Genomic DNA, 13,911 nt, shown 5'->3' on the forward strand with positions numbered 1-13,911 from the left:
CAGTCTCCGCCCCATCCTGTCTTAGCATAGGTGCACATACCCTACCATTCCCACGCCCTCCCGCATTTATTCAGGCCAGGCTTTCTCCGAAGTTGATATGCCAAGATTGTGGGGTTTGGAACTATGCAGAATAAAACGCTCGGTGCCCCATTTGCCAATCCTACGACAAGATCCGATCCGAGAGCTTGTGTGAGCTTGGCGGCGGTATAAGGGTTTCGATCCCACACATATAAATCTCCGCATTTTCCCGTCTTTTGATCGTATCTCGAAGTGTACGCGCTCTCCTGGTCAACTGCACTTCCCTGGTATCGGCCAATTTCCAAGTTGTCCTGATTTATGCCCTCTTCCACCTCCGTCCCCGCTATGGCTGATACCCAAGACGGTGCACATCGGATCCATGTGGTTCAAGACGAGCACATGGGCATCGCAAGATATCTAGCCACCCGGCTATCTACCCTGAAACCTCCCATGAACAAGGTCTCGAACCCCTTCTCGGCCCTCGCGCTTCTTAACAAACAACAATGGCTTTTTGTCATCGTAGGTTGTCCCTGCTTACTCCATCCTTGAGGTCGATGGGAGTAACGCGCTCACCTTTTTAGATCGCCTTCCTAGGCTGGACATGGGATGCTTTCGACTTTTTCACGCTTTCGTTGACGACAACAGACGTGGCTAAGACATTCCACAAAACAATTCCTCAAGTTTCTTGGGGTATTACCCTTGTTCTAATGTTGAGATCGGTCGGGGCAATCATTTTCGGTATTGCTGCTGACCGCTGGAACCGCAAATGGCCCTTCATCATCAACATGCTACTCTTCATTGTCCTCGAGCTTGGAGCCGGTTTCTCTCAAACGTGGAAGCAGTTCTTAGCTACTCGCGCTCTCTACGGAATTGCTATGGGTGGTCTCTACGGCAATGTTGCTGCCACTGCACTCGAGGATTGTCCTATTGAGGCTCGTGGTATTGTTTCCGGATTGCTCCAGCAGGGCTATGCATTCGGTTATCTACTTGCCACTGCCTTTGCGCGTGGTCTTGTTAACACTACCTCTCATGGATGGCGTCCGTTCTATTGGTTCGCTGCTTGCCCTCCCGTCCTCCTGATAATATTCCGCCTCTGTCTTCCGGAAACTCAGTCATTTACCATGCGGAAAGCGCTGCGTGAAGGCAATGGCAACGTCACTGCCAACTTCTTGTCCGAAGGTAAAGTGGCGCTAAAGCGCCACTGGCTCCTTCTCGTCTACCTTGTACTACTTATGGCCGGCATGAACTTTATGGTAAGTCTATCTTGACCTGTCTTGGGGCTTGGATGCAAAATCACTGGCAGGTTACTTCCTCTGCTAATTATCCACTCTACAGTCCCATGGTTCCCAGGACCTCTACCCTACCATGCTCAAGGCACAATTGGGATTCTCCGCCAACGCCGTAACCGTGACACAGGTAGTCGCGAATCTTGGTGCTCTGACCGGCGGCATACTTTGCGGCTGGTCTAGTCAGATCTTTGGCCGTCGCTTCACCCTCATTATCATCAGTATTGTCGGAGGAGCCCTGCTGTACCCTTATAGCTTCGTGACTACCGAAGCAGTTACTGCCGTAGCATTCTTCGAGCAGTTTTGCGTGCAGGGCGCTTGGGGTATCATACCAATTCACCTAATGGAGCTGTCTCCTGCATCAATCCGGATCTTCGTCGTCGGGACCTCATACCAGCTGGGTAACCTTGTGTCCTCGGCGAGTTCGACCATTGAGTCAACCATTGGACAACGCTTCCCATTGTCTCCGATAAGTGACGGCAGTCAACGTTATGACTATGGTAAGGTCATATGCATCTTTATGGGCTGCGTCTATGCATATGTCATAATTGTCACATTCTTCGGACCTGAGAAGCTCGGTAGGCAATTCGACCTAGCGAACGACAACGAGGAGCTGGTTGAGACTGGTCAATTTGATCCCGAGAAAGGTGCCGCAACGCACAGGGAGCATTTGTAATGATCATATTTGCACGATACTGTGATGCTCGGTATAGTAAGGGCCGATTTGTCTTGCCTGTTCATGTCATGCCTATCCCATGGGCAGCCGGGAGTCTGCCTGGCCAGCTTATAAGTTTCTGAGCTCTGTGTGGTAGGCAATCAGTGAGTCAGGGGTCGCTTGCATTGACTTTTAGATCCCGTCCTTTTTTTGAAGTTGGTGTCGGATTCGCTTTAGATATGCGGAGGTTGTATTAGCACGAGATGAATTTGCGTCATTTTATCTCGCGTTTGTTAAGGCAATATTGGTCGAGTTAGCGATTTGAAAATCAACGCTTTTTCTTTTTCCCTTTTTTTGGTGAGGGTTTTAGGTGGAACTTACATTCGAAGGAAGCTTTTGAGATACAACAGGCAGATTATTGTAAAAGCCACAGCCCATCAAAAGTTAGGGATACAATTAACATGAACATAATTGATAGTTAAAATTCAGAATACCGAGCCAATGGACGGCCAATCATTCACATGGTGTTCGGCGCGTCGGGTAACCGCACACCAGACCGTGGAGTGACGCTTTCCGTAGTCTAGGCGGACAGTCCCACAGCGCAAACAGCGAAGCTGAGAGAACAATGACCATATTCCTAGTGATGGAAGTATAGAGGCTTTCGGGTGATTCATCGTTAGGGGTTATAACAGATGACGTTGTCAAAACACGAAACCTGGCCATGTCATTGATGATTGCATATGTGTGACAACGCATCACGAGGCCTCAACTTAGATGACCGGGAAAGATCCTATCGGTAGCCTATGTGCCTTAGCCGACTCAGAATAAGTATTTCTCAACATATAACTAACTCATCTCTCTAGGCGGGCATGCAAAATGGAATCAATAACGCCTCAGCAGTTCTGGCCTAAAATGATGATATGGGTTTCAACAGACCGCAATCAAGGTAGGCACCCTGTGCCCTTGACGTCTTTTATCAAGCTGAGCACGTAAGTAGTAGGGCACGAGGAGTCTATTAATCTTCCTCCAACCCCCAGTCATTTGCTTCAAATGAGTAATCTCTTAACCACGCAAACTGCGAACAGGCCTTGCGTTTGAGGCCCCTGATAAACTCTTCCCTTTAACCCAGTATTGGATTTTATACTGACATTTATAGAATGCATCTTAGACCAGCAAGCCAGCCTGTGAGAGATCTGATTCCCAGCCGATCCATTCTTCCAACCATGCCAGTCAATCAAAGAGGCAAGATCTGGGTTAGCTTGTCCAAGTGTTTTGGAAAGACCTCTCTCCGCCATAGCAGCTGACCGAGCTATTCTCCTGTCTCGCCCCGGGATGTGCCCCCGAAGCGAAAGCGCAACTGCTCATGCTGCGGGTATGGGAACTTCAGCCCAATCCGTCTGAAATCGCACTGACATCAAAGATGGCGCCAAATAACCAGATCCGTGGGCATTCGACCACTATACATGAGGTCAAGAACCATGGAGCTCTTCGCCGTCTCTTCATCCCTGGTCTTGGCCACTAGAACGTTTGAGTCACGAAATGTTTCTCCGATATACTAGTTAATCATGGCAGGGAACTGTTGACAGCGTACCATAGTGAGCCCTGAGGTTCCAGCCCTACCATTCATGCTCCGCGACGATGGCTTGTACCATCTCCTAGGTGACATATTGCAAAACAAGGCAGCGGGCCGACAACAGGGTATGGATATCTAATTGCAAAATTCACGGTGCAGAAAGTTCCCAAAGCGGGCTCAAGCAATGCATGGGTAAAACAGGCGACCCTTACTTTGCATAGGCATTCTATTTTGGCCCGAAAAGACACTTTCGCATAACTCTAAAGGGCCAAGCGTCTGCTACCTAGATCTAAGCCGTACGCAAACCACCGGGCATTGGTGTTGGGTTCTGCAATCTCGTATCGGTTCGCACGTGAGCACTCCGAGTCGAAGGATTTGACTTTGCCAATACGAAGCTCCCCACTTTCCACATGGTACTTACAGTATTTTGGGTCGCCCATGTGGGGTTAGGGTGGGGAGAGGGAACGCGCTATTGGAATATTAGTTCCAAGGTATCTTCGCGAACTGCTTACGTGCGAACGGTGAACTTGAGACCACAGTTCTAGCCTGCTCGTCGAAAAAACGGGAATCCCTGTAATCTTTTGGATTAACGCCGAGTGTGATGTAGGAATAATAAATTACCTTAGACAGATCACGTCAGATTACACAATAATTAAAATTACCGGATTTGCACAGCGATCCAACAGTTGTCATGAGATGTAGGTCAAACCCAAAAACGGCAAATTTAACTCAACTTGGAGACAAGTTTGTTGCGTACTCATGGTTCTTGAGGCGAGGGTGTGACGGGACCACGGATAGCTTTCCGTTGCCACTTATCCTGGACACAAAATGTGCATGTTGTATTTCCTTCTTGTATCGTATACCTGAGAACTCGCCTCGTTTGTTTCCCGTGGTGATTAGCGGTTGGAAGCGAAAATAATCTTGCAATTACTATAGCCGCCAAAAGAACAACACATTAACATCCAGCCTTAGTCGAACGGCCTAGTGTTTCCTATCGTATCCCTTGCTACGTTTTGGAATGGAATGCTCGGTGTTTTGTAACACGTAGCCTTCTGCTACCGAAGTTGCAACATCACTACGCCTGCAGGCAGAATGGTTGGCCTACTCACCCGTAGGAAATCCGAAGGATTGTAAGTACATATTAGAAAATGAGCCTCTATATATGGTTTATGGATAACTCTAGGGTCTCCTGCATATACAGTAAGCCTCGAACAGGAAGGGCTTTGTTACTGAACTGGCGGACAGATCGCTAAATATAGTGTGCTGCCTGTATTAGACCTCCCATCAAACCCCGCGTCCTCGAGCGGGATATCAGCAGTCTCTCTCTCAACGACTCCCTTAGGGAGCCTCCAGCGTGTTTTGGATGTGACTTTAGAAGCCCACTGAGACTTTAAAATTGGGAGCGGAGTGGATGTGTAAATAATGGCGTTCCAAAACCCCTGCAGAGAGAGGACAAACGCTCCAGCCAAATTCAAGCCGAAATTTGGTTCCCTAGAATTGACTAGACCGTAAATTCGATTGACAAATGATGGTGTCTAGAAGCCTCGTCAGTAATAGCTTGTGAGTGCCTTATACGTTAGGTAAATGTCCCATGAAAAGATCCATACCCAGGTAGCTATCATGGCTATAAAGAAGAGGAAGGAGTACCTAAAGTAACTCCACATCGCGTCATTCTTATTAATCTGCATGCTAAAACCGCTTCCACTTTGGGATTGCTGGGACTCTATGCAGGTTGAATATGGCGTAGCTAGCTCAATGGCTAAGGCTTTCGTCGCGGTAGTCGTGATGTTGGAAGTGACCGATCGAGTAATGCTAATTACTTTGCTAACAGGCTGAGTTTCTTTGGCTACTCTTAAAGCCTTGAATTTTCGATAAATGTGGAGGCCGGCTGTGGCATAGATCGCAAAAGTTGCGATACTCACCACCCTATAAAGACAAAATTAGATCAGCTGCTGGGAAATAGTATTGTTGTCCCCTACCACACTGGGCCATAGAAGCACACTAGGCGAAGAAATTGCCACGGTTCTGCAATAGAGCACCATATCTAGTGGAGAGTCAGTTTTATGATGTTATGGCAAGGCGTGCCGGAAGTACTTACCAAGGCTGGCCCATAGACCGTTCCCCTTTCAGTAGATTTTACGAGGCTCAGTACCGTTGCGACTACCAGTGGCAACCCGTAGCATAGAAGAAAGTACCACTTTTCAAGTTTTTTGAGGTTTTCTGCCGAGTATTTCCGGTAAAAAGCAAGATATATATTAACAGCCATACAAAAGGACCATAATGAGTCCGTGGGCATCCAGCTTCAATCACAAAAATTAGAGTCTGCAAACGTGGCATGGAGGGTTAGGGACATACTATTGGATGAAGAATGCTTGTGCTAGACATAGGGCAGAATTCCGGCCCTCTGTAACTCCATCCCTGCTCATCAGTGACGCGACGGCGGAGAAAATATTTCCAAACGATGCATAAAAGATTAACCTGTTGACTGGCTTGCGAAAGGCGGTAGAAGCACAATAAGTCGTTATAATAAACGCACAGCCCAGCAGAGAAGAGCTACCTCCTACTCTTTCTGCTATTGAGATAGCTCGAAGTTGCTCGTCGGTCAAAGCCATGGGGTTGGTCTAACTCTTGAAACTGCCTGCAAGGTAGATCCGCAACCTTATAGGTCGTTCGGTTTGTGACAAAAGAAAGTCTACGCTAGTAGTACCGGGTTGAGAAAAGCACGTGGTGGCGATAAGGTAGGTAAAGCCCCCAAGAATCATTATTCGCCAAACCAGCCGCTTGCACTTAATGTACCATGAACCAAAAAGCATGACTAAGCCGAAATCTGGGGTGGACAGAGACATACCGAAAGTTTATTGTTAGGTTCGCCTACCGATTACAAGTCAAAGGTAGAAGTTGGGTACCTGCCATAATGCCCGTGCTACCTAGAAGAAGCTTGAGGCGTAAAATCTAACAAATTCAAAGCTAGTCCCTAACGTATTAGTGGATTTGCAGAGGAATGTCTAGAATTCTAGGATCAGGCTTTTCACCGATCACTACAGACAGTACGGGAACGCCACAGACTTTTAAATTATTGTAAATAGGCGATAGGTTCGAGGTATTTACAGCAACCGGAAAGAAATATCTCTGACATAACAATACATACAAGTGTCTTCACTGGTTAAGCCGGGTCAAGGCAGCATAAATTTGAGAGGGAAGGAGAATTTAAGTGTGAAGTGCTTGGTTGAAATCTAGGCTACCCTAGATTAAGAAGGTAGTCGAAAAATGTATTAAGCCATAAACTAGGGGTGGAACTTCCACAGTAACATTATCAATGCGGTAGACCTGTGTAGACTTGGTGCGAAGTTGAGGATCTCGAGCCTTGGGATGGGGTAAGAGAGTAGTGGGGCTAGAGTGGGCTAGAGTGGGCTAGAGTGGGTGGGCTAGAGTGGGTGAGCTAGACTGTAACTGCAATTCCTGGGGCGTTCTAACGACGCTACTGCAAAAGGATGCAGAAGTAGCTTCTGGGCTGACGGCGACGGCAGCCAACCCCAACCGACGGCAGAAAATTGAATCAGGCGGTGTGGATATCGGACGGCATCACGGCAAGCCGCGCCTATGATGTGTTGCGGCAGGCAAAACTCTCAGGGGGTGCTTCGGATGGAGCAGGGGTTAACCAGTGCCGACGATTTTGAGGTGTCAATATTTCCCCGGACAGATGTCGCACCCACCAATTTCCCAGTGCAGCCATCTTTTGTGGCCATTGCAAAGGAAGCCGACTCGGACGAATAGAAGGTGGTGATACCCCGTATCTCCGCAGGGTTGCGGGCTCGTATACCGCAGCTGTTGGCCGGAGGTTTGCGATAGTGGAAGAGACGCCCGATGTAGCGGCTATTCGGAGGCGTGATGGGCCCCCTACTGTCTTTCTTCCTTTATCCTGTTCCTCCCGCCAGTTCCCTTGCACTTTTTCCGCTGTAGCACGCTCTCCCTGGCGCTAGACCCGAATTCATGCGCTCATTCATGACCGACATCACTTAAAATGGGGTCCAACCTAAGCCGGCGACGCCGCAAATCGCAGCGTCACCGGATGCCCCAGAGCGGATGAGCACCGGGCGCTGCTTTCTCACGCGTATATCCACTCTGATGCCGCCATGGACCCGGCGCCGAACCCCTTTTAAGGCACTCACGCTTCTCAATCGTCAGCAATGGCTGTTAATTTCTGTATAGTAGTCGCAAGGTCTTTCGATGGCACGGAGCTATGCTGACTTCATTGTAGGGTTATTACATATGCAGCATAAAGGAAAGGTCTACGGATCCACGGAATGTCTTGTTCGACAAATAACCGATTCAAAGAATTGATTCATATGGAGTAACCTGTAGCTATGAAAGTGGACCAACGGGTATCGCATCGGAGGCCTTGTGCGATAAACGTGACATGGGGGATGGAGAAGATCCTCAATTGCTGGAAAGAGTTAAAATAGCTGATTGGGAATTAGCAGCGAAGTCTTGTGTACATGCGATGTTTGATTTAAATATTGACAAAATCGCATTCAGAGTTTAGTGACTCGTGATTAATGGATTCGGTGTTTAAAGTGCATTGTGCGATTTCTATTAACAAATCCCAACCGTACTAAATCAAGAGCATGTTCTGAAAAACACACGGTATTGTAAATTCGTACATCAACCAAGTCGTACACTCACAGATTCTAGATCCCCAAGGATGTGGTCCTACTTCAAGGAGGGAATCTGTCGACGGCGCTGTATGAAAGGACTCGAGTCCGACAGAGCCGCAGCGGCGTGTACGTCAAACTTCCGCTTGGCCATCTGAGGACCAGACGGAGTCAAGTTCTGGCCCTGCCCTATGATCGCCCATTCGGCAACTGTTGCGCCAACAGGCTCTTGAGCTTGATTGCCGACAATCAGGAGAGATGCGTACTTAGTAGCCGGGACGGGGTCGGCAAGCGTCACGTTGGTGGTGTTACCTGAAGGGATGGCAATGACGTCCAGATTGGTGGTCTGCGGGTTGTAAGGATCAGAGAGAGCGACGTTGTCAAGTGACGCCACAACCTGATAGTTCGAGCTTTGGCTGTAGTAGGCCATGGTTGGGTCACCGAGAGTCTGGTTGTGGAAGATGATCGTCGCGTTGACGGGAGGTGCTTGGGCCCAGTCGAAGTAGAAGCCCGAGACCATGGAGCCGGCTTTCGAGCCAAACGAGACAGTCACAGCGCTCATGTTTGTCGCCCAGGCGGGCTGCCACTTGGTCGAGGAGGCTCCATCCACCACGGAAATAGGGAACTGACCCGGTTGGAAGGTGTTCACAGACTGAACAGGCTGGCACTGGATGAGGTTGCCGGTGATGGTATTGCGGGAGCCGGTCTGGAGGTTGGGGATGACGAGCGAGCCCGATGCCGGGAGACTGTACACGGTAAAATTTGTCTTAGGGCCGGAGCGCACGGTGATCGTCTGGTCGGCAAAGCGCTGGTCCGCAGTATCAAGAACCTGGGCATCGGTGGCACGGCTGATGATAGTGTGGGTGTAGTTGGACCAGGCACCAATGGGCCATCCATGCCAGTAGAAAGTTCGGTATTTCAAGTACGGGATCTGGGGCGGCAGGTTGGGGTAAACGTGCAAGTAGTTTTCGGGGAGCAGACGCAGTCCTAGGTAGCCGAACAGGGCAACCTGATTAGCACCACCGTGACCAGTTAGGAACGGGAACGCCGGGTGGGTGCCTCCGTTGATGGCAGCATCGTCGATCAACTGCTCCGACATCTGGAAGAAAGGAGCTCGGACATATGGTTTGTACGAATATTGACCGTAGGTGTAAGCCGAGCATCCAGAGGGCGATATCTCGTTGGCCACGATCGAGAAGATAGCCCAGGTCATAGCCGGTCCATCAGGAGACTGCTTGTTGGCGTACTATTACACTTGTTAGGCTTGTAGTCTTTTGCTGACCTTTGGACAACTCACGTAGTCTAGATCGTTCAACGGGTCCTGAGTGGCGTAGTCGAGAGGGTAAGTGTCCAAAATAACGTCCGCTTGCTTGACCACAGCACTTCCATTCATAGTAGTGAATTCGAGGGTCACACCGTTCTCACGGAGAACCAAGACATTGGCGGCCATCTCGTCCCAGGTCGAATTCGTCTCTATCCCAAGCTGCTGACGGAAGGCATTGGCATACGACAAAGTCTCAGCAACGAGGGGCATAGTGAAGCCTCCCGCATCGACATTGTTCGCATACTCGTCCTATATAGTGTCAGGTTCTGCTGACCAAATCCGGATGCAAAACTTACGGGGTCGGTCATATTGGTCAGAGTCCAGTACGACCCATTACGCTGCAGCAGGTCGGCATACAGAGTGGCAACAGAGTTATAGATGGGGAAAAGGCTTCTCTTGAAGGTGTCGTTGTCACCGCTGGTAACCCACTGGTTGACCAAGGCCATACCAATATCACCGTTGATGTGGTACTCGTAATCCCAGCAGGGACCGGTGGCCGTGCAGTTGCCAAATCGTCCGCTGGTCCAGGGGTAGACAGCTGCCGCAGGAGAAAAGTCGGTTTGGTTCTGGGAGCCGGTGTATTTAGTCTTGATGTTTTCCTGTGCTTGCCCATACTTTGCCACTCGGAAGTTCGTGATGCGCTGGGCGGCCTCGGGGTGAGATGCAGTCAGCCCAGGTTGCATCCAGACATCAGCATCCCAGAAGATCTGTCCAGCGTAAGAGTCCGAAGTCAAGCCACCCACAGAGATACTGTCCACATTCACGGGAGCGTTTCTAGCTTCCTTGATGGCGTTCTTGCTTGCAGTGTTCTGTAGCAGGTAGTAGGTGTTGGTCACGGCGATCACAGCAGAATCAATGATGTGCATGTCCGCGGGTAGAGTGCCATTTTGAGGGAATGCATAGCTCTCTACCGAGTTGTCGGGCATGACGGTGGCCCACTCCGTTACGTGCGAACGGAGCGACTTGACATAGCCACTCTTCATTGCAGCAGCGGCCTCCTGCTGAGCGACGGACTTGGGATCTACAAAAGCGTCGGTGGATGCTCCGCCGACGTACTTGGTGACGCGCACCGGCTTGCCTGCTTTGAACTTCACATCCACAGACTGGGCGATAGACGAGGCGTTGGTGCTGACGTACGGCTTGTTAATGGCAAGCTTGGCGGACGACATGTCCACGTCCGAGCTTCCCTTCATACCGGCATAGATGTAAGCAGTGACGTTGGCAATTCCATTGGGCCGCACAGCCGTGTATATGGCACCCCTGTCCTCGCCGGACTCAACAAAGTCGGTGCGCACAGCCGCGGTACCTTCAAGGACATTGACGATCATTCCCTCGGTATCAGCGGAGGAGACCACCTCCATGTCCACCACAGCCTGGTTGATATACAGCTTGTTGGTGAAAAGGCGGTAAGTGATTTGGAAGGAGCTCTTGTTGCTTTGCGGCGTCCACTGGTAGGCCCACTCCAGGATACCAGCCTTGAAGTCGTAAGTCGACTGGAATTTGGAGATGGTGCTTTTGTCGACAGTGGCATCCAAGTAGTTACTGTCGCCGATATCCAAGACCAGTCCACCCCAGTGGGGTATACCGCTGATAACGCTGTCGCTGCCATACTGGGCCAGCCAGTCGAAGTTGTCGGAGTCGGTATGGGCCTGAGAATCAAAGAAGCCAGCAATAGTCGCAAATGTCTGGCGTCTAGAGTACAGAGGCCAGCCGCTGATCACATCACCGCCATCCTCTGTCTGATCCATTTCAAAGAAAGGGCCAACGCTGGCAACGTTGATACCAAGGTAACCGTTGGCCATAGAACCACGTGACTGGAAGCGACCCTGCTCCAGGTTGGTCGTGGTAAGGAGCCAGTTATCCTCATCCCATGTAACGCCGTCAAAGCCTGTCTGATATACATTGCTGCTAGGCTTGGCCTGGTGGCTTTGGCCAGTGTGTCTCTCAACGCTGCTGTTGATGCGGCTTTGTGAGGAACCCCCTTCCACGAGCGCACTGAGATTCAATAGCAGTGGCCACGTGACCCATGCAAAAGGCTTTTTATACGTTACTACTTAGTCATGGGGGACACAAGGCGAAAAGGGAAGTCTATTGCTTACTTTGAACTGCATCTTGAAGGCAGCGTTTTTAGTATCCAATGAGTGAGAGTGTTGTGTAGGCCCCGAGAAGCGAACGTCAAGAACAATTAAACAAATATCAGCGTAGTGAAGATATAATGGGTAATATTAAAGTCTTAAATGAATGACACAAATGGAGATGCACGGATGGTGGGAAAATTTTATCCTCCTCGCCAAAAGTAGAAAAGCATATTCCCCATCTATTCAGGAACCGCGTGGCGCTGATTGCTCAGACTTACCACGTCCGGGAGTGCCATGGGTTGTGGGAAAATAGTCAAAGCTTATCCTGGCTTGTCTTTGGGGTTACAGCAGGCCCGCCGTGGTGGATGACACGAGATGCACACTCAAGTTACTGTAGTTCAACCCAGATATGTATGTGACGTCGTACAAGGCTGTTTCTCAGGCCTGTGGCTTCACTGGGAAAGGCAGCAAATTCGGAGAGAGGACTGCAGCACCTGCCATAGCAGAGGCCGCGACAATGCTGTCATAGCTCATTATTCGTCATCCAGCGGTCGATGACTTGGCTGAAATTGTGGGGAAACCAGACAACTACCAAAGTTTCTGGTACCGGTACGCCATCATCTGTGAGATGTGGTTCCGCAAAACGTCCGACAAAAGCCCGTCGACCTGCCATGATAGGCAGGCGCTGGTAGTAAGGGTAGTTGCGTGGATGGCCAATACGAGGTTTATTTGTAAAATTCAGCCGATTTGCACTTCACTTCGGGCTAGCCAGCTAGAGGTTGACACCAGGCAGTACGAATTTCTCCCTCCCAGCTAGCCGATCCGTTAATGTGTTTGGATCTGGTACTGTAGGGCCAGGGCCGCAGCGGCACAATCAATATACGATTAAAGTTTGCCTAAATTAAGCTTTTCTTAGTAGAATACGTGAGTTGCTGTCATTCTCAATGGTTTGAAAAGTCTTAAGTTTGGGGATTGACACTCATCTCCACGAGTAGTAGATGTTAACCATACGTGGCAACTGCTAAGGCCCCTTAGTTGTACGGAGCAATTTTGTTTTCTTTCCCTTGGAACGTAGCTGATACAAACTTCCTGAGTTTAATAGGCTAATCCGCTTCATTCTCCCCAGCTGTCGCCTGGTCGTGATGGTCACCTACCATGGCACTTGTAGCTATATACAACTGTTATAGGGGCAACCCAGCCAAAGAGTTATAAACGCTTAACACACTTGCAGCATTGATAATGTTTACACTGGACGGCACCTTGAGCCGTTGCCATAATAATCAAACATTATGTGAAACACAGTCCATCCTTAAACACGCAGATACAGAGACGACAGCGGACTTTGGAGTTGCATCGGTCGTTAAGCAAATTGGGGTGTCCCGACTTTCGTTTGGTTGTTCGAGCCTCGAACACTATCCATATTGGTTGGCCCCAGATCCACGGTAAGCTCAACCGCATTATAAACGCTGACACATGTTTTTGACTTCCCCGCACCAGCCCAGTGTTATCCAGCATCGATGCCGGTTCAGACCACCCCAACTTTCTACGTGACCAGCAATGGATCCGGGAAACTTCCACGAAACCTTCGCTTCTCGTTTCCTCCATCTGTTCCTACGATCGGAATATCCCTTTTGCGTCGCGTCGCCTGTACTGGCGAAAATCAGAAAAGCCCCGGCATATTTACCGATTGAGAGAAAATGCAAGAATCCGGCAGTAAGAGAGTTTTACAGATCTGAAACGAAAAACTCATCTTACAGCCATCAAAGGTTCCACGGTACTCCTGTGGACCATATTTGAGGCTTGCTCAGTTGAGAAACTAAACGTAATGCCTGAGATACTTCTTGGCCTGGGCAATCACAGATCGTTGATCAGCTCTTGGATATTCTTTACGGCACAGCTACTAAACTCGAAAGAAAACTAATTGGTTGATTCCTAGTGTGGTCGGAGATTGAGTTATGACGTTGTCGGGAGCGTCAAGCTTTTTTAGCCTATGTGAAATCTAGGTCACGAATAAGGGGGATAGTGTCGCCGGAGCCGAGCGTCCAGCCCGAGACTCTGTCCAATAGTTCAGGCCTCACCTTGGCCAATCATAGTCGGAGTCCCATTCTTCTTCGCTCGGAGTCGCCTGTCGCCAATAAGCATCGACTTCCCCAGTTTTCTATACTTCCAGCCTACTCGGCCTCTTCTTCCTGTGTCCGATGCTGGCGTGAGCCGACAGTCCGACCCCAAGGCCAAAGCTGGACTAGTTACGCTTTCTTTACTTTTTTTACGCTTTTTCTTTCCTCACATGGGGTCCGGGGATTGATGCTTTAGCGGGCCCCCTCC

The 13,911-nt window shown here is 49.6% G+C and overlaps 3 protein-coding genes across 3 annotated transcripts; 1 reads left to right on the forward strand and 2 right to left on the reverse strand.

The window, feature by feature from the left end:
• Window positions 1-363: 363 nt before the first annotated feature.
• On the forward strand, window positions 364-1,980 carry N7446_004984 (uncharacterized protein; the record flags this gene model as incomplete). The annotated part of the gene is made up of 3 exons (XM_058513732.1): window positions 364-537; window positions 600-1,271; window positions 1,354-1,980. 3 exons carry the CDS (start codon window positions 364-366, stop codon window positions 1,978-1,980), a joined length of 1,473 nt encoding a protein of 490 aa, XP_058375061.1.
• Window positions 1,981-4,758: 2,778 nt separating this feature from the next.
• On the reverse strand, window positions 4,759-6,144 carry N7446_004985 (uncharacterized protein; the record flags this gene model as incomplete). The annotated part of the gene is made up of 5 exons (XM_058513733.1): window positions 4,759-5,067; window positions 5,140-5,458; window positions 5,512-5,576; window positions 5,631-5,832; window positions 5,888-6,144. 5 exons carry the CDS (start codon window positions 6,142-6,144, stop codon window positions 4,759-4,761), a joined length of 1,152 nt encoding a protein of 383 aa, XP_058375062.1.
• A 2,098-nt stretch (window positions 6,145-8,242) lies between these two features.
• On the reverse strand, window positions 8,243-11,619 carry N7446_004986 (uncharacterized protein; the record flags this gene model as incomplete). Its single annotated transcript, XM_058513734.1, has 4 exons — window positions 8,243-9,430; window positions 9,482-9,757; window positions 9,805-11,544; window positions 11,608-11,619. 4 exons carry the CDS (start codon window positions 11,617-11,619, stop codon window positions 8,243-8,245), a joined length of 3,216 nt encoding a protein of 1,071 aa, XP_058375063.1.
• Between the last annotated feature and the right edge of the window lie 2,292 nt (window positions 11,620-13,911).

The sequence above is a fragment of the Penicillium canescens genome, assembly GCF_028828765.1.
Source record: "Penicillium canescens strain IBT 15451 chromosome Unknown utg000003l_segment0_segment0, whole genome shotgun sequence".
Lineage (NCBI taxonomy): Eukaryota > Fungi > Ascomycota > Eurotiomycetes > Eurotiales > Aspergillaceae > Penicillium > Penicillium canescens.